The sequence below is a fragment of the Lampris incognitus genome, chromosome 19 (genome assembly GCF_029633865.1).
Source record: "Lampris incognitus isolate fLamInc1 chromosome 19, fLamInc1.hap2, whole genome shotgun sequence".
In the NCBI taxonomy this organism is placed as follows: Eukaryota; Metazoa; Chordata; class Actinopteri; order Lampriformes; family Lampridae; genus Lampris; species Lampris incognitus.
In genome coordinates, this window is record NC_079229.1 from 18,116,424 (window position 1) to 18,137,087 (window position 20,664).

Sequence of the window (20,664 nt, forward strand, 5' to 3'; positions counted from 1 at the left end):
AGCTGCTCTTCAACATAGCATGACTCTACACCGCCATCTATTGGTAAGGTTCTCACATCGCAGTGGAGTCGGCGATGCGACGCCTCTTCCTTGGACTACAAGTCCCACAATGACTTGCGTTTTCACACATGGTCGCCTAGCAGTTTGTGTTTATCTTGTGTGTGTGTGTGTGTGTGTGTGTGTGTGTGTGTGTGTGTGTGTGTGTGTGTGTGTGTGTGTGTGTGTGTATGTCTGTGTGTGTACACGTCTCCAAGGAGAGCGAGTCAAGCGCAGACACACACGTCTTATCGGACGAGATAGATTTCTACTTGACTTTTATCTCAACAAACTTAATGCTATCACCTGACCCAGACAACGGCCGATGGAAGGAGCAACAGCCCAGCGTGGTGAGTTTGGGAGGAAAAACAAAACAAAAACGCGGTGGTAACTAACGAAGGTTCAGAAATAGTAATCTAACAAGGCTGAAATGTCAGCAAATGCCTTCCTTTCTTTTCCCTTCTCCGTTTTATATAGAGGAAGGAAGCCATTTATTTTTAGCCATTTTATGTTTTACTGTAGGCTAGGCTACCTGCTCCTCGGTAGCCTGTAATAGCTGTTATGACAAACCTCTGGCAGCTACGGCAAATACGTCGTCAAAAGCTGCTATTTTGATAGGTGCATGAGATTGTGCCAGTAAATTTAGATTATTTGGGCGGTGTTTTCTTAGTTTGCAGTAAAAATTATATATATATATATATATATACCTGTCCTTACAATTACATGTGGGGGAAAAAACAACAGCTAATCACGTTTAAAAAAGCATACTCTCCAAGTATCAGCTAGAGTCCACGTGTTCAGCTTGATTAACCTTGAATAGCTTCTTAATGTCATGTGGCCTAGGTACTTCTTAATTCCCTTTAAATCCCCCCCCCCCCCCCCCCGCCTACACACACACAACAGATTGCCAAACGTACAAGCTGAATACAAACCAACAATCTGCTAGACAACAAGCCTCATTACTTTCCTCCTTGTCTCAGTGGGAACCCTCTGTTAAGCAAGTAGTGGTTAGAATTGCAAAAAAAAAGAAGATATTTTCCAATACACAACAAACATTGTTTATCAAAACAAGTTAGACGACTTTTATACGCCATAATCTACTTTGTGTCTGGAAGTTTAGTTTTAATGATCTTCCTGGCCCAATTTAATTACAGAGAGCTAATCCCATTTATTTAGCTGGCCCTGGTTTTCTGAGACTACATTTTCTTTTCCCTCAATACTACTGGTAGGCCCATGTTTAAGTGTAACCTTGGACTTGACTGAGGTGTAAGGACAATCATACAGAAATGGAAGACATACAAGACAACTAATGCTCAAATTCACTAATCTTGGCTGAACTCATATAAATATGACCAGGCAAACGTGTTTATTGCTCAGAAGCATCCTGCATCACACTGACACATAACAACAACAACAACAACTACAGCAGCGACAACAACAACATAGTTTTGTATAGCGCCTTTCAAGGAACCCAAGGATGCTTTACACTAGATAAGAACAAACAAAAAAAGATTAAAACAACACATATGCACACATATATGCACACACACACACACACACACACACATATATATATAAAATAACATATATAACAACACACTGACTGCCCAGTACAACTGGTCTTAAACAGTTGGCTACTGAGCAGCTTTGCTTAAAATTCAATGCATTGCTAAAGGTTACAATAGTAATTGTCTCAAGAGACAACATCCCTCATCAGCTTTTCTCAGCTTTTCCCAGTTGTTCTGAGATTTGAATTTGCAAACCTCTGTCAACTATAAGATTTATTTATTTATCAATTTGTCTATTTGCTTTTTTGCACGTTTTTTTACTGATAAAGAAAGCATTTAGTAACAGCTGTATTTACATTATATGCACATTGCATTCCCAATATTCAGACAAATATTGCTAAAACATATATTTAAGGAAAATATGATTTTGTGTTTATTAGTATACCAAAATAACTTTCTTAAACAAATGTTTTAGGAGGCAGTATCCAGCTACCCGAACAACACAGCAGTCTGAAGACTGTGACCCATGACATGAATTAAATCCTATAGCTAGGCAGGATGCTTGGGGAGATACAGTAGTGGATACTGGTAAGCATGATGGTGATGTAACATCCTATTTACATCCCACTTGGCCTAATCTGCCCAGAGCTGGCTGTGTCATCTCCTTTGGGTGGCCTTACCGGAGGGTCTGACTAGTGTGACACACATGCTCCTTATCCATCTTGCCTCAGTGACTGAGGAAAAACAGGAGGTGTCGTTACATGCCTTTGTCCCCAGATCTGTAAATATTGTACCATTTTGTGCAACCTTCAGTTGTCAGTAGGGCTTCTGTGTGGAATCACTTGTATGAATTTGCGTATCTCTCGATTTGACATTTCTGCATATCCTGCTAATGGTGTTAATCCTTTTACTTTGTCACTGAAGGTGCACAAGGACTGAATCTGAATCTGTCAACTATTGACTGACCTACTTCACTGGGATCCACTTGGGACAGCCAAATGGTCACCTCAAGATGTTTTTTGAACTTGAAGAACAAATGGGCATTTTGAAGTACGGACACTCCTCAAATCTTCTCTTGGGAAAATAACCAACCGAGCACCCGTTGAAAGTGGGTGAGTGAAACAAAGGCTGAGGACCCAACAGTCGATCTGTGAATCAGGTCTGCATAGATTTGAGGCGTTTTACTCGTAAGAAAAGCCAATGAGCTGAGCTGCCTGGCCTGAGAGATGATGAACCGCTACACCACCCTGAAGCAGCTGGGTGATGGCACCTATGGCAGTGTGCTGATGGGGAGAAGCAACGAGTCAGGAGAGCTTGTTGCTATTAAGAGGTAAGGAGGTTAAACACCAGTTTTACCTGTGATGCATAGTCACTTCTTAAATGAAAATTTAGATGATAGATGGAAAATGCAGTGGTGTCGTTGGTTTCTCTTATCAGCTGTACGAGCTCTTTGTTGATCTGTAATTGCAGTAACAAGCACTGTAAGATTTTGTAACAAGTATGCACCGCTACTGGTATTGGTATTGGATATCAGGCTGATAAAAGATTAAAATAGTGTCAGTATCAGAGTTTTACTCAAGACTAAAATCCAATACCAAAAGCCATAAGTAACATGGCTTAAATAAAACCATAGATAAAAAGCAAAATGGCTTGATTTGCTGCATTTTTGGCACATGGAAGCCCGTGTTTCTTTATTGATGAAAAAAAAAACCAAAACAATTCTAACTCAATTATTTTGTTCATCGATCCCAAACTATTGGTCTAAGTCTGTAATGTTCAACAAAATTACTGGAATGGACAGTTACTTGGTATTGGCTGACACTTATAGATTTGAATCGGCATCGGCAGTGAAAATGTGGTATCAATGTATCCCTATTTGTAAATATTTGCGCTGGGTAAGTGCTTTCATAGAACCTAACTATCTGCATTTGTCTCCAGAAGGTCAAATAAAGTATGTACAATGGAAATATTCAGCTTATGTACAGCTGATACATGAGTTCCATATAACCCAAAAACTTCTTCACATGTTATCCTTTATCTTTTTCTCCACTCCTTCCTCCCAGCATCCACTGTGTACCATTGAGTATGTATGTATTAAGAAGAAGAGCTTGAAAAATATCTTTACAAAGAATTGAAACTCTGCCCTTTGAAGCTGCACTCAGCCTAGGCCGCTTCAGCCGCCAGATTGGTTGACATCACAGAAACAAAGTCATGCAAAGTGAAGTCTCACTTGAGTTTCCCCCCATCACTGAGGCAAACAAGCGAGCTTACAAGCCTTCGTTTCAACAGCGCGGCGGCAGGGCTCAATAATGGATGAGGTGATGGGGAGATGCGTCCGCCAGCAGATAAGTCAGTCACCATGAAAGACAATACCTGCGGTGACGGTGAAAGGAAGTGAAAGTACAGGGGCGTGTCAGGTAGCCAATTGCTGGTAGCCGATTTGGGACGGCTGTAGCTAGTAGGTGCCCGACGAGGAGGAAAAAAGACACCCACATGTCCTGTAACTCTTAGATAACACCACATTGAGGTGGAATAATGTTGCTCTGAGAAGATCAGGTTTTGCACAGGTGTCCCGTACGGCAGCATGCATGTGTGTGAGTTTTTCACATCCATGGAACTGGATCTCTAGTGTATTAAAAGTAGGGCCTATTAGGTTTTGAGTGCATGAGGTACTGTGTGTAACAGTTGTTTCAATTTCACATTGTAATTTTCAATAACATATCATGCGAAGGGGTGGGGGCGGGGGGCAGAGGGGTGGACAACAGCTTATGGGTCTTTCGTCAAGGACTTGAATAAGCTGAAATTAGAGATGACTCCAAGGGGGTGAATTATTGATGGAGACACAAAGAAATTTGGGGACGACATCTGAGTGCATTGCGGGAGGTGTAGTTATCTATCATCTGCATATATGATATCTTCCAAGTCTTTTTGTGTTGGATGTAATATCTGCGTTGATGGTGGCCTTTGCCTTTGACAGAATGAAGAGGAAGTTTTACTCATGGGAGGAGTGCATGAACCTGAGAGAAGTCAAGGTGAGGATGGTGATACACTGGATGTTCCTATGTGGACGATTCTACCAGTGACAGACAGAGTGGCTTAGATATTTGCTTTGTCTATCATTATTCTGAGGATAATCCATTCTGTTCGTATAATTCATGCAAACTAATTACATCTCATGGTGAAATAAGGCTAAATAAGCATGTTTGCTTTATGTTGTTCGCTTGTCTTAAACAGAGCAGCCTTTTTCATTGAACAGTGTGATGTGCCTCTTAACTGTTGTTTCAATTCACACAGCATCCCTGCTGACTAGTCTATTCAAATGCATGACTAATATACATTAGTTGAAATATACTGACGTATACACCATAAACTTTTAATGCTAATGGAATGTCTACACCATAAAATAGTAATAACAAGTATGGTGCTACCATTTCTTTTGTCACTTCTGATGATGGCTTGTACCAGTCATTGAAGAAGCTGAACCATGCCAATGTGGTGAAACTGAAGGAGGTGATCAGGGAAAACGACCACCTCTACTTTGTCTTTGAGTACATGAAGGAGAACCTCTACCAGCTTATGAAAGACAGGTAAGAAGAAGAAAAGCACACTTCGCAATGCCGCCCTTTGGTTGAGATATGTAAAACACGTAAAACACGGTGGTTTCTGGTTTGACATCATTACCTTTCTCAAAGTGGGCGTCAACATCTGGGTGCGCTACAGGCCAGAAAACACACCTGTGCAAATTGGCTTAAACAGTGGGGAAAATAAAATAGTATAAAGCAATATTGGGTCACTCTAACACAGTTTGAGTTGGCTCACGATTTCTGTCAATCAGAGAAGAAAGATAGCTTAGTTGATTATGGCTTCGTGCTCCCTTTCAGATTTGGCACTGCGTTATTCGAGGGCTCGTTTGAATATTCCACATTTCTGTCATCACACCGCCATAAATCTGCCACAAAGCGTGCATGCTGTACACTGCTTCCCCCAGGCGTAGTGTTGTCTCTGCAGAAAGCCCTGTTGGCCTTGCCAGTGTTGTAAACACAGCTGGGTTTGCCCTGAAGAGCAAGATAACTGAATGATGCCAGTTCAGGAGGCCACCAGCTTTGCACACCATTCATTTCATATCTGCACTGTTATTTTTCTTCTTCTATGTTTTGTTTTTCAGAGTATATTTATCAGAAGTATTCATTTTGTGGGGCAAATAAAATGCTCTTTCTTTGAAAATGCATACGAAAGCTGGCTCATGAGACCTTTGTCAATTTTATATTTGCAGAAACAAATTGTTCCCTGAATCAGTGATAAGAAACATAAGCTTTCAGATTTTACAAGGCCTATCGTTTATTCATAAACATGGTAGGTTTACCGATCAGTCCTTTTTATGCCTCATTTGCATGAGAGTGAATGCATACTACAAGATTTATTATCAAGAGCTATTATCAAGTACGGGATTACTGACAAATGAGGGGATTTCCCCTGCAAAATTCAGAATTGACTTAAAATGGCTAAATTGGGGGGGGGGGTCAAATGCTGTCAAACGATGTCAAAATCTTGTAGTTAGTGAGTCTTCATTTCCTCTCTGATGTCACAAATGTTGCCCAGCTCTGGGTGAAGGCAGGGTTGTAGTGCTGTGTTGAATGGATGTGTGGATTTCTCAACAATATTATTATGCTGAAAGCACCAAGAAGAATAATCAAAAATGTATGGAAGTGCACTTGCACATTTTTTTATCCAAGCCACAAATATGCAATGCAACCGCTCTTCCTCCAAAAAAAGAAAGGAGAAAACAAAAGACTTGATCTTTTAAAAGGAAGAAGTTCATTCATTCATGTACGTGCACATACATAAACACACAGCCTACACTTGTCATGCATGCCTTTGGTTCCATATGTACTCTTGCTGCCCCTGTTTTCTTAACTTTTTTCTTCCATTTCCTTTCTCCTTTTGTTTTTTCATTTGCATTACTGGTTGCTGTTAGAGAGAATAAGATGCTCACAGAGAATGAAATTAGGAACATCATATTTCAAGTGCTCTCTGGGTTGGCTTTTATACACAAGCATGGTAAGAGGCTTTGTTCTGTCACTACTTTGCTGTTCATTAGAGTAGCATAACTAAGCTTGCTTGTCTCTTAGTTTTTGGCATGTCTCATGTTGCATAGAAGAATTTTCCACTTGTGAATTGCAGTGATCACATAATAGTTTTTGTGAGTATGTGCCTGGTTTTGTGTACAGTCAATGCACTCGTCTTGTATGTGTAATATGCTTGTGTAATAATGTGACAGTTGGGTAGTTTTATCTGGCCTTGGGTGTCAGTACTAATACTATATGCCATCATATATTTGAATAGGTTTTCCAACACAACAGCTGTTTGATGTGTATTCGGTATATCTTATCCTTTCAAAAGGTCAAGAGTTAGTGTTTTCTATGTATGTTTTTGTAATTTTTATATATGCAACATATTTGTTTTTTTATTCATATCGGCCAATTATGTACTATTTTGCTGGCGTTGGATTGTACACATTTGTACATAGTTCGACCAAGTGACACTAAAACTCTCACGTTCAAATCAATAGAAATAAGTGTTCAAGGCGTCCGGGTAGCGTAGCGGTCTATTCTGTTGCCTACCAACATGGGGATCGCCGGTTCGAATCATTGTGTTACCTCCGGCGTGGTCTGGCGTCCCTACAGACACAATTGGCCGTGTCTGCGGGTGGGAAGCCGGTTGTGGGTACGTGTTCTGGTTGCTGCTCTAGCACCTCCTCTGGTCAGCCCGGGGTGCCTGTTCGGGGGGGGGGGACTGGGGGGAATAGCGTGATCCTCCCACGTGCTATGTCCCCCTGGCGAAACTCCTTACTGTCAGGTGAAAAGAAGTGGCTGGCGACTCCACATGTATCAGAGGAGACATGTGGTACTCTCTAGTCCTCCCCGGATTGGCAGAGGGGATGGAGTATTGACTGGGACGGCTCGGAATAGTGGGGTAATTGGCTGGATACAATTGGGAAAAAAACGGGGAAAAGTGCAAAAAAAAATAAAAAGAAAGAAAAGAAATAAGTGTTCGGTAGAAATGCTACCATGTGTGTTTTCCTTTCCCCAGGGTTCTTCCATCGGGACATGAAGCCAGAGAACCTGCTGTGTATGGGTCCAGAGCTGATCAAGATAGCAGACTTTGGACTGGCCAGGGAGATCCGCTCCAGACCTCCCTACACAGACTATGTGTCAACTAGATGGTGAGAGACATTGCAAAAACTCCTTTGAAAGGCAATTTGTAATTGTGTTATGGAAAGTGCCGTGCAAATAAGCATCCTCTTCTTCTACACTTCCATTTGTCTCCGTCTACATAGAAGGAGACCCTTCTGAGTTTACTAAATGATGGAATTCATGATGCTCGCTGTATTTCATGACAAATAAAGAAACATACACACACTTTAAGCATCCATGTTTTGTGCATTGTCATATTTGTAAGCTTGGTATAAGGGCTCGGGATAGATACGTGGGCTTGTGTGTAGTTAAGTGTGTGTGAATTTATTTGTTCATATTTGTTTATGTGCATGTTCTGGACAGGTACCGTGCACCAGAGGTCTTGCTCAGATCATCCACCTACAGTTGTCCAATTGACATGTGGGCTGTCGGCTGCATCATGGCTGAACTCTACACCCTTCGACCTCTCTTCCCTGGGAACAGTGAAGTGGATGAGATCTTTAAAATCTGCCAGGTTTTAGGAACTGTCAAAAAGGTGAGATGTAGAAATGAGAAATAAATTGTCAAAAGAAATGAAAAACTTCAACATTTTGGACTCTAGTGTTGCGGTTGACCAGAAATATTACCTCCGCCTGGCGGTAGCCAGGAGAGGATTATGTGTTTTGGTCGTGTGTGTCTGTCCGCAGCTAATCTCGCAAACTACTGGATCTGGCCCTAGTTATGGCTGTATGATCAAGAACCTCTCGTGGTTACGCTGATGAAAAACATTTGAAAACCATTTGTTCTCATTATCGCCGCTCCCTCTCTTCATTCACTCTCTAGGTCGCTCGACCAATGCTGCTCTCTGTCCCTGCACAATCTAAGTCAACTGTGTGCATGCACATCTCACCGCTACGCGGAAGTGCCGTAGTCTCTAACGCTGCTATAAAAATACAGTTTCAAGAGTAGGATTAATCACACTCACAGCTGGAAATCATCTCAGTAGCTACAATAAAACATTTCCCATGGCTGAGCTATGTTTTCTTATAGTTGTTTTATGAATAAAAGTCAGTCAGCAGAGCAGCCATTTGCTTTGATTCATTTTATATGATGAAAACCATGACGGTTAAACACATTTGAAGTCTTTTAATAAGGGCTTGGAAATTATGATAGCCTGATTTGTCGTTTCATGTCAGAGTTGGCCGCATTCGTGCAAGCGTTTGCCTAGGAGGCTGCACATCCAAAGAGTGACAGGCAAAACGTTTTTATGAGATAGATTTTTTTGCCTTGAGCGCTGCACATTAAAAAAAAAACAACTCCATATTTCCTGTTCAATCAACTTGGGCACTGTACAAAAGTCTTATAGTGGCAGGAAAAGCACTGTTTTTTTCTGTCTGTGTGTGCGTGTAAGGGTGGTTTTTCACCAAGTTGGAACACCGGAGAAGGGGCGATACGTCCATCTGGTGGAGATCTGCACTCGACTGGGTGCATTCCTCTAGTTGACATATATTTTAAAAAATAACTACTATAATGAGATCTTGATATGCATAGAATAACATTGCTCAGAGGTGTTCTAAAAGCAATTTAGAAATCAGGGGTTCCATAATTAACTTTTTTCCCCTTAACTCTAATAATGGCACGGGAACTTAAATGCATATGACCTTTTAACAGCAGATGTAATATAATTTTAACTGGTGGCTTCAATATGTGAAGGTAACATGAACTTCTCTACCATCAGACGGATTGGCCGGAGGGCTACCAGTTGGCTTCAGCCATGAACTTTCGCTTCCCCCAATGTGTGCCCACCCACCTGAAGACCCTCATCCCGAATGCCAGCAATGAGGCTATTTCTCTGATGAGGGACATGTTGCAGTGGGACCCCAAGAAACGACCAACTGCTGTACAGGTACCACTAGCATCTAGAGAGAAGAAGATTATCCCCTCTTCTTGTGCAAATCAAAATCCTTAAAAACAATGGTTATCAAAAATGATCTGACCCCTTTATGGTTTGCAAATTATTTGTAATATCTTTGTAAGATCAGATGTTAATGTTTTAAACACCTAAGTAATAAGTAGTAGGAAATACCTTTGGCTTTCAGAATGAACCATATATGGTGCATCATGTCTACAGCCCCAGTATGGCGATTGTATGAGCATCTTAATCCCAATTATGTGAAATGCTATGCCACGCGTTATCACCTAGGCCATAATGAGCTTGTGCGTCATCATCATCTTATGGGTTATTAGTCATATTTGTACATATTAGAGCCTGTGCCCGTATGAGTATTAGATATTATATAATTGTTCTTAATTCCCACTCCAATTAAACTCTGTCAGCCCTGAGCAGGAAACACCGCTCCAGAGGGAACGATGGCGTTTTTCCTTCATCTGCTTATCTGGTCCTTACATTTTGCTATTCTGAGCAGGTCAACAACTAATTTAACGAATTTTTAGGGGTAAGATTAAAAAAAAAAAGAATACATAATGGGGGGGGGGCACGGTGGTACAGTGGTTAGCGCGGTCGCCTCACGGCAAGAAGGTCCTGGGTTCGAGCCCCCTGGCTAGTCCAACCTTGAGGGTCGTCCTGTGTGGAGTTTGCATGTTCTCCCCATGTCTGCGTGGGTTCCCTCCAGGGGCTTTGGTTTCCTCCCACAGTCCAAAGACATGTAGGTCAGGTGAATTGGCCGTACTAAATTATCCCTCGGTTTGAATGTGTGTGGGTGTGTGTGTGTATGTCGGCCCTGTGCGATAGTCTGGCGGCCTGTCCAGGGTGTCTCCCCACCTGCCACCCAATGGTTGCTGGGATAGGCTCCAGCATCCCCGCAACCCTGAGAGCAGGATAAGTGGTTCGGAAAATGGATGGATAATAGGGGGTAAACTAATTCCTGACTCAGATTTTATCATGTATAAAAAGTTTCAGATTTGCTGTATTTTTTTTGGGGGGGGGGGATCATTATGGCTTACAAAGTTACAATCTCTTCTCTTCATTTCTCTCCTCTTCCCTCATCATGGGCGAGGCTTTACCTCATTACTTTGACCAAACTGACATCTATTCAGTTATCATATTTGTGACTGGTGAACATTAATGATCTTGTTGTGAGCTCCTGCACAAATATCAAATGTTGAAACACACACACGCGCACACACACGCACGCACATGTACTTCTACCTTTGTTAGGACCCCTCATTGACTATATTTTCATTACCTAGCCCTTAACCCCAACGTTAACCATCATAACTACATGCCTAACATTAACCTTGACCCTAACCTCAAGTTGTAACCCTAAAATAGAAGAAGTGAGGACCAGCCAAAGTTTCTTCGCTTTGCAAAAATTACCTCACTCTGATGGTTAAAAACTCAAATCCTCATAAAGATAGAAGTACAAGAACAAACAAACAAACAAACACACACACACACACACACACACACACACACACACACACACACACACACACACACACACACACACAGCAAGAGACCCTGTCAATGGTTTAACCATTTTTTTTAACTCCTCTTCTTTGTTCGTAGGCCCTGCGTTATCCTTACTTCCAGGTGGGCCAGGTTTTGGGGCCTCGTCCGCAAAGCCAAGAAGTCAGGAAGGCGCAGGCCAGGCCCCCAGGCCATGGCCTGAGCGCTGAGACCAGGGCAAATCCCCAGCAGTCTTCATCTGACTCAAAGTCCAGCTCCTCCTCCAGATGCCACCAGCAGCAACATCAGCCCCTACAGCAGATCCCCCTGCCCCAAGCTGAGAATAAAACTGGGGGGCACTGCCATATTGTAAATATTACTATACCAAGCTTAGACAGTTTGATCATATTGCATAATTATAATGTTCAGTTTGATAAGTGATGAAAACATACAGGATGGATCAGAAATGGGCAAATTATTAATCCTGCCTTTTTCATTCTGGCTATTCTCCCTTGCTGAGAAAGCAGTGTTGATGGGCCAATAAATGTTAATACAAGAGGGAGTAAAACTTTAAAAAAGGGATTGTTACCCATGATTCGAAATCACAATATTTTGCATACTTGCTTGTCTTCCTCCACAGAAGTCGGTGTCACTTGGCAATGAGAACAACGGTGGGGTGGGGGGGCTAAAGAGTGGCCGCCGCCGCTGGGGCCAGACGCTGGCCAAGACCTCAGATAGCTGGGAGGAGTCCGACCCATCAGAAACCGCCGCGTCGCATTCAAAGAAACCCAGCCTGGGGAGCACGGTGGAGGAGAGGAGCCACAAGCAGCACAGCACACAGTAGGTCCCGTAGCATTTTGGGAGGGGTACAATGGGAAGTTGACTGATAGGCCACATTTGGAAAGAGAGAACTTAATCTGTGTTTTCCAGCTGCTGAAATAAATGTTGGGAAATAACCCTAACTGCTAGCGTTACCTCACACGTTTAATAGCTTGTGTCATGTGGTGGTAAATGATTATAACAGTTTAATGCTAGGTGAATAACTGCAGCTTGCAGACTAGCAGTTTCAGCAACATTAAACCCTGCCACACTACATTTTTTTTTGCTCATTATATGAATCAGAATCAGAATCAGAAATACTTTATTCATCCCCGAGGGGAAATCGGATAAAGGGGTTTAAAATTTTTTTCTTTTGTTTCCCAGGATTTGTTTTTTCTGCAGAGGCACAACTCTTTTTTTTTGTGTAAATAAGAGACTTTTTATGATTTCTCTCCGCTTTTTGTGTATCTAAGTATATCAGTTTCAGCATTCTGGTAATCACGATTAATAAAGGGTGTGTAATGACATTAGCATCACATACGTAAGCAGGTTTTTATATGGGAAAAGTGTGCTTCTATGTAGCCATATAGCCTTCATTTGTGGCGTCCAGCTTCCTTTTCTAATTCTTGTCGTATGCACCATTGACATCGATTTAGTCATCCCTTTCTGGGATAACTAAATCTTATCTCAACTTATCTTTTTTCAGCTACTTGATAGACATCGACCCTTAAGGTTTGGTTCTTATTTCTTTCAGATCTGTAGAGCAGAAACCACTGTACTCCTTCAGCACAGTTACCAAACTACCCAGCAATGTCAAGATTGGCCAAATAGACTCAAGTCTCCCAGGATCGTCTGCACGACAACACTATCTCAGCCAATCCAGATACCTGCCTGGTAGGTTAAGATAACTAATAGGAACCAACAAAGCAGCAGTTCCCATGAGACCTCGAGAACCTCAAATCAATTATTTGGCACAATAGAAACCCAACAGTACTGGAAAGCACTACAATGAGGTCATCTTTAAATATTAATTCAGCCTGCCTCAATTGCATTGTATATTGATTGCAATGCATATTAACAGTTTCTGAATCTAAACTTGAATCAGTATTTTTATTCAACTCTATATTTTTTCATGCATGGATTATCTCTCTTTTCCTCAGCTTTGATTTTTAGTTCCAAAGGTCATAGAAAAGCTGGAAATTCGACATTACTGTATTTTCTGAGTCTAAAGACTATGGGAAATGATAAATAGCCATATTTATAATGTTTACCCATGTAAGCTTGTTGGTTTTTATTTATTATTTATTTATTTTTATTTTAAGATGCTTTATTGAGCCCCGTGGGGAAATTATGCTCTGCATTTAACCCATCCTAGCTGAGTAGCTAGGAGCAGTGGGCAGCCGCCGTGCAGCACCCGGGGACCAACTCCAGTTCGTCTTGCCATGCGTCAGTCAAGGGCACAGACAGGAATATTAACCCTAACATGCATGTCTTTTTGATGGTGGGGGAAACCGGAGCACCCGGAGAAAACCCACCGCAGACACGGAGAGAACATACAAACTCAACACAGAAGATGACCTGGGATGACCCCCAAGGTTGGACAACCCTGGGGTTCGAACCCAGGACTTTCTTGCTGTGAGGCGACTGCACTAACCACTGCACCACTGTGCTGCCACTGCGCCACCATTATTATCAAGAATGGCTGCTGGTGTATCTTATTGCACTTTAAGGAATAATTAACCTTACAAAAACCCTGATTGCAAAAATCATAAATGTCAGCTGTAGCTAGCTAAATCAGCTGTTCAACCTAAGCTTTATTGGTCTCATCAGTTATGCTTTATATCATGGAACTGAACAGCAAATACGCATGGGAGCCTTAATGGAGAGGCATTAGCGAGGATTGAACTTTCGCTTTTACATGATTTGTCCTCAGTTTTTGCTAAAGCTTAGCTCTGATTCTGTGATGAAGTGCATCATTGCTTATTTGTTGTGTTGTAGTGTTGTTATTCTATGTTAAGTACACTGAGAGAGCCATGAAACCGCAGTCAAATTCCATGTTCGTGCAAACCTACATGTGCAATAAACATGATTCTGTTTCTGATATTTCAGAACCGTCATCAGTGATACTGCAAACAGCATCGTGAGCAAATCTGTTCACACTCATGACTAGCAGCAAATGTGCAAAATATTTTAAAACTACCCTTCTTAGGTTGAGTTGCTTTCCTTTTAAGACAATGTCAACTTTATCAAGGCTTAGACATCTTCATTTAACATAGCCCTTTGTTCATCTGTACATTCCTTTAATGATTTAAGTAGATTCAAGACGTGAAATCAATAAGGAATCATAACCTTGTTCTGAATAACCTGGCTGGTCTGTATCATGGGAAAAGTGGTAGATTCCTGTATTTTGTACTCTCAGTGTATAATCAAGTTGTTTTTGTTTCTTACAAGGGTTGATTGGCAAGAACCAGTCTTCTGCGGATAAAGAGATGAGTGGTGTGACGCTACGAGACTTATGGGACAACTCCACCAACACTATAAATAAACCTCTTGCTCCTATTGGAGGAGGATTAGCCGTCACCAGAGCCAACCCAGGTATGCACTGCATTGTGTGTTGTGGCGTATGCTGTGGTTTGCCTCGACATTTTACTCCACTGTTAAAAGATTTAATAACCAATTTGAGCAAAATAACGACCTCACATCTAAAATCTAAATTGTTGAACTGAAGTAGTACAGTAAAAATATTTAATCCCATGATATTAGGTGGAATTACTGTGCATAAAAGTGATTTCTCTTGGCGAGAAAGGATTACAAGTATCCCAAAAGTAGACTGATTTATGGTATAAAAACATCAAGTGGGTCTTGCTTAGTAACAGTGGCGGCTGATGCTAAAAATGTTTGGGGGGGGGCGCAATTTACCTTGGTGCAGCACACCTGACAGCTGCTTTAATGTCCACAGTCACAGAGTTATTAAGAAGGATAATGTAGCCTATAGATTTTATCAGGGTTCGTAGACGGTGGATGATTGACAGCCGAGACGAGGCGTCGTAGTGGGTGTGAACATGGTTGACAGCCACGAGAATTGTACAGTCACATTAGGTCAAAAAACATTTTAAAAAATACCAATTTTCTGCCAATAATAGTGGGAGTGTCTGGGGCACACAGAACTGCGCCCCATGGAAAATCTGAAGAAACCAATTAGACAGCAGCCTCAGGTCACCTGCTCTCCAAAAGTTTGAGGGCTTACATAAGGTATCATTTGGCCAGCGCCCCTCACCCAGGAAGTAAATGTATTCAGACAGAAATCAACCAAATACCATTTGGAACCAATATTTAATGGCACTCACAGACTGAAAAACACTTTTATTCCATAATTATTTGCATTATACAACTAAATTATGTTTAACATGTTTAAGTAGATTTTCATCTCCTGATATTTGAAGGGGGCGGTGCCCCAGTGCCCTGTACTGGCCAGCCGCCACTGCTGAGTAATCTAATCATTAATTACTATATACATAAGTATATATTTATCAAAATTTATCTAACTGAGACATCTTGCATCCCAAAAAGACACTGGTCCCTTATGGGGTAAGCTCCTCCATATCAGTAACTCGAGTAAGGCCTGTCGCATCCACGGGCCCGAATCAAAGTTTGCTCATGTGAATCTGTTAATGAGCCAGCTCATCTGCATGGGCAACAAGATAAAGACCAAATCAAATTCTGTAACTTGTTTTTAGGTCATACTAAGAAAATGACATAAATAATGAGTAGGCTCTGGCTGGCCCCATTATGCCCAGTATTGAAAACCAGTCCACTGTCAGTGTCTCCTATTGTTACACAACCTGACACTGTCCTCTGGTGTGTTACAAAGGCCCTAAATGCTAATGACACAGCTAATGTCCTGATTTGACTGATCAGTAGTTATGGGGCTAAGGACAAAGCGCTGTTTAAGTGTCTGCTGCTTTGGAGACGGGAGACCTCTATAATTCATTTGTCATGTAGACAGACACACAATACATGGCCCTACTGTGCTCCCTCCCTCTCCCACACTCTCTTACTCTGTCTCTTTTCTTTCTCTCTGTTTTCCCCTCTCTATTTCTTATTCATTAGATTAAGACGGTTTGTGTAAGATCAAATGGCTCTCAAACGGCACCCAAGTGCCCCCCCCGCCACCCACACACACACACACACACACACACACACATGCTCGTTCTCTCTTAAACTCATCGTTGTTTTGACTTGATTCACTTTGAGTTACCTCATTTCTCATGATTATCATCATCCATAGCAATCTATGAGAATATATTCAGTCCATCAATTAATTTAGTAGTCTATTCTTCCTTTCACTGTCATTTTCTGTTGAAGTTATCCACTGACTTTTGTCAAATAAGCTCTTTGACCACTGAAAGGAGGGTCAGTAGCAGACAGTATTCCCTCTGTTGAGTTTGATATAGTGTATGCTGATGCATTAGCACAAAATGTCAGTGCATACTTCAAATTTTGCAACAAGTTGTTTCTGTGTACTCTTATTTTGTGCTCTCTTGATTTTCTCATCTGTTTCTTTTTCTTTTCTTTTCTTTTTTCTTATTCCTTTGTCCTGGTCAATCGCATGCATATTTCCACCACCTCCTTTCTTCGTAATGAGAGCAGAAGAGAGTGCTTCTAAACACACGGGTAGCCCATCAGAGAAAAGTGTTGTTAAGGAGAGGATACTGGAGAAAATTGACCCCTCCAAAGGTATTTCAACAAGACGGATTACTGTCAAAATGGTTATCAACCTGTTGCCCTTATGGCCTAATTTTTGTTCTTACCTGTGAAATTGCTCAATCATCATAACTTGGAACATGTTCATTCATAACACATGTGTATAGTGTATTTTGCAGACAGTGTAATTGACATATTTTTAAATAAAACTGCCTCATCCACTAAGTGATATTAGTCATGCAAAAGCACTTTTGTAAACAAACCTTGCAGGTAAATGCCACTAGAATAGCTTGAAGGTAAAGGGGGATAAACCAACAAGCAGCATGTCAGTTGATGCAACAGGCTCCAGCTATTTGGCCTGCAAGTTAACATGTGAAAGGAGCCAACTGCTCAAGGCTCAGCTGGAGATGAGAGCCCAAATACACATTTTACTCAAAAAAATCTCATTTGCTAAATAGATGGTAAAGTGCACTGGAACCTCAATGTCCTTATGAAGAGACAATGGGCGCATTTTACTAATTATGTTGATAACCATCTATGATGACTCTTTGAATTGTATGGAAGGTGTCACTTGCAAAGTAGAATGACAGGAGTCCCTTATTAATTCATCTGCTTGGAGCCTCTTAAGCTGTTTTCACAGAGTCTCTCCTTTTCAGATTAAATTGGCGGCACGGTGGCCCAGTGGTTAGCGCTGCCGCCTCAGAGCAAGAAGGTCCTGGGTTCGAACCCTGGGGTAATCCAACCTTGGGGCTCATCCCAGGTCGTCCTCTGTGTGGAGTTTGCATGTTCTCCCCGTGTCTGCGGTGGGTTTTCTCCGGGTGCTCCGGTTTCCCACACCATCAAAAAGACATGCATGTTAGGGTTAATACTTCTGTCTGTGCCCCTGACCGAGGCATGGCAAGACGAACTGGAGTATGTCCCCGAGTGCTGCACGGCGGCTGCCCACTGCTCCTAGCTACACAGCTAGTATGGGTTAAATGAAGAGAGGAATTTCCCCCACGGGGATTAATAAAGTATACCAAAATAAAAAAAAAAGTAAAAATGCAAGTTGCTCATATTATTCATGCATTTATATCTGTGAGCTTACATGAAGGAGCATCTTCTAGTTTGTGTGTACATTTTTGCTTTGCAGGTTTTCATATTCGAAAAGGTTACAGCTTTTATAAAGTACATCAGAGCCTCAAGACTTTCCCTGAGGAGCGAGACTGAAATAAACTACCAAGAAAAAAAAATATTAACTTCTTTACCACACAACATAATCATAAACAACTTTTTTTTTGTTTTGTTTTTCAAGGGAACTTTGTGAGTACCAAGTACAACCTCTCCAGCGGTTACATACCGTCATTTCAGAAGAAAGAGGTGGGATCAGTGGGGCAGAGGATCCAGCTTGCTCCTCTGGCTGGACAGCAAACAAGTAAGGTTTTATTCTATTCAGGTGACACCAACAAACTGACCCTTGGAAGGGCAGGACCACCATCTAGATGATATTTTTAGCCAGATTAAAAAAAAATGTTACTTTCATTTTCAAAGTGACAATTTTTTTTTATTAATGTGTAATTGATTTTTGAGGTGGCCTTTTGGCCCTATTATTATCACACATTTAAGGGAGAGCATAACTATAAATGCCCAAAATTGATCACAAAAGTTGTTCACATGGTTTTCACATGACCACAGAAGCCCATTTGATGAAGGATTGCATCTGGATTTGACTTTCTTTTTCATGAGTTAACCGTTAATGCAAAGTGGTGGCAAATTAGCAAAATGCCATAATTAATTTTCAATAACCAAATTTATTCCAGACTGAAAATATCAAGAATTAATGCCTTTGTAGTTATCTGGCTAAGAGGGCTCCCTCCTTCTAAAAGAAAATCTTCCCTAACTTGAACTAACGTTGTACCTGCAGCTCATTGTTTGCCAGTCTCTAGCTAGACCATTCATACTGCATGGCCGTATCTTCACATTCAAACAGCATGACAGTAGTCCTGCTGTTGTTTTTTTTCACTTGCGTGTCTGTTTTCTAATAGTCTGTGCAACATGTCTTTCAATTTCTTTATTGAAATCTTTTCATTCACTGCAGCTTCCCCCTGTCCTCTCTTTCTCAACTATTTCAGTCAGTATTTCTTCTCCTGATTCTAAAAAAGACAAACTAAAATCTTCGGCCAAGTCCAAGCCCATAACCAGCTCGTCTTTGAGTGAAAGTAATGAAGGTATTGTGTGGGGGTGTGATTGTGTGTCTCTTTTTTAGCTGTTACCTAATGTTGCAGTACTTGTACAATACGCCTCTGGTTGTTTTGTGGCCCCTGCTTTTGAAACACTTACCTTTCTGCTGAAGTTGCTTGAAGCAATACAGAATGCTAGAAAAGTGGATCCGGTAGAGTGTAGATCCCCGCCAGGCGTGTCTTCCCTTCTCCAGTGCTTAGACTCGGCGAAAAACTAGCTGAGGAGTTAGCACTCAGTTGTGGTATGAAACAGGTTTTTCGAAGGTCACGGTGAATCACCACAACCAAGCGAGGTCCTTGATCATACAATCATAACTGTGCACCAAAATTATTAGGCTGACAGGCCCAGCAGTATGAGAGATTAGCAGTGGACAGATACACACACATGGACAGAAGAAAAGTGTATTTCTTGCCATTATAAGACTTTTGCACATCGCCAAAGTCGATTGAATGGAAAATATGGAAGAAAAAGTTAATATGCAGCACTCAAACTATAAAATCTATCTAATAAAAATGTTTTGCCTGCAGTCTGTGGCTGTGCAGCCTCCTAGGTGGACCCTCGCACGAATGCAACCAAGTCTAATATGAACTTGCACTTTCCAAAAAGAAAAGCTTTGCTATGCGACAATTTTGGTCTGACCCTAACCCTGTCTTTATTTCCATAATATAATAAAGCTGCATAAACCGTTTACGCTTGTGCATGCCTGACATGTCTACAGTTGACTCAGCTCAGGCAGCGAGAAGAATATACAACACTTCCTGTTTTGATTGTAATCTAGAGGAAGTTGTTGCTTTGTAACTTTCGTATCAAAATTCTTTAATAACCTTTGATCATGTCGCTGCCTGATCTGAGTCAATCGTAGATGTGAGTTGCTCATGCACAATTGTAAACGGTTTACCCATCCAGCCATCCATCCATTATCCAAACCGCTTATCCTGCTCTCAGCGTTGCGGGAATGCTGGAGCCTATCCCAGCAGTCATTGGGCAGCAGGCGGGGAGACACTCTGGACAGGCCGCCAGGCCATCATCAGAATCAGAATCAGAATACTTTATTTATCCCCAAGGGGAAATTGAGTTCTATTACCAACACTCACGCTCTAATAACTAAAAACTAACAAGATACAAAATAAGAAAATAGAAACAGAAACAAACAAAAATAAAAGATAAATGAGAGATAGAAATAAGAACAAAATATATCAACAAGCATGGTGCACATAACACCTTATCTATACTGCACTACTGCAGCACACAACAAGCAGCACAAACAACACCTGACAGGGCCAGTCCAATGACCATTAACTCAGAGTGTCTGTCAGTCTGAGTTTGAAGGAGGAGTTGTAAAGTTTGATGGCCACAGGCAGGAATGACCTCCTGTGGCGCTCTGTGGTGCTTTTCGGCAGAATGAGTCTATTATTAAAAGTACTCCTGTGCCCAACCAGCATGTCATGGAGTGGGTGGGAGATCACAGGGCATTCCATAGTCGAGGCTATGTAATTTCAAAATCTATATAATTTCAAGTGTAAGTTCAATGTCACAAGCTTTGTTTTTACCCACGGTTTACCCAGCTTTATTATATTATGAAAATAAAGACAGAGGTTATTATTTTTGGTTCACCCAGTGTTCCTCCAGTTCTCCTGTGCTGAGATCAGCAGTGAATGATTTGCTGACTTGTGAAATACGATTGATTTCTCATTTAATTTCAAGACTCATACACTGTCACTGCCCGATCAACTCACAACTATGGTTGACTTAGATCAGGCAGCGACAGAGAGCAGTGTTGGTCGAGCGAGCTAGT

At 41.4% G+C, this 20,664-nt stretch overlaps 1 protein-coding gene across 5 annotated transcripts in view; it reads left to right on the forward strand.

Annotated features, from left to right (window-relative positions):
• Positions 1 to 288: 288 nt before the first annotated feature.
• Positions 289 to 20,664, forward strand: part of mak (male germ cell-associated kinase) — a 26,186-nt gene continuing 5,810 nt past the window's right edge. Inside the window, exons 1-16 of one of the 5 annotated variants that reach the window (XM_056299927.1) lie at positions 349 to 386; positions 2,020 to 2,132; positions 2,469 to 2,874; positions 4,522 to 4,576; positions 5,010 to 5,131; positions 6,520 to 6,602; positions 7,635 to 7,767; positions 8,102 to 8,273; positions 9,456 to 9,623; positions 11,247 to 11,495; positions 11,767 to 11,966; positions 12,700 to 12,839; positions 14,397 to 14,540; positions 16,596 to 16,682; positions 17,944 to 18,063; positions 18,761 to 18,856. In XM_056299927.1, coding sequence (XP_056155902.1) covers positions 2,771 to 2,874; positions 4,522 to 4,576; positions 5,010 to 5,131; positions 6,520 to 6,602; positions 7,635 to 7,767; positions 8,102 to 8,273; positions 9,456 to 9,623; positions 11,247 to 11,495; positions 11,767 to 11,966; positions 12,700 to 12,839; positions 14,397 to 14,540; positions 16,596 to 16,682; positions 17,944 to 18,063; positions 18,761 to 18,856 — 1,873 coding nt within the window. In that variant the 5' untranslated portion in view covers positions 349 to 386; positions 2,020 to 2,132; positions 2,469 to 2,770. Of the gene's footprint in view, positions 387 to 2,019; positions 2,133 to 2,468; positions 2,875 to 4,521; positions 4,577 to 5,009; positions 5,132 to 5,817; positions 5,898 to 6,519; positions 6,603 to 7,634; positions 7,768 to 8,101; positions 8,274 to 9,455; positions 9,624 to 11,246; positions 11,496 to 11,766; positions 11,967 to 12,699; positions 12,840 to 14,396; positions 14,541 to 16,595; positions 16,683 to 17,943; positions 18,064 to 18,760; positions 18,857 to 20,664 lie in introns of all 5 variants that reach the window. The other 4 variants (XM_056299925.1, XM_056299928.1, XM_056299926.1 and 1 more) reach the window with 4 other exon arrangements.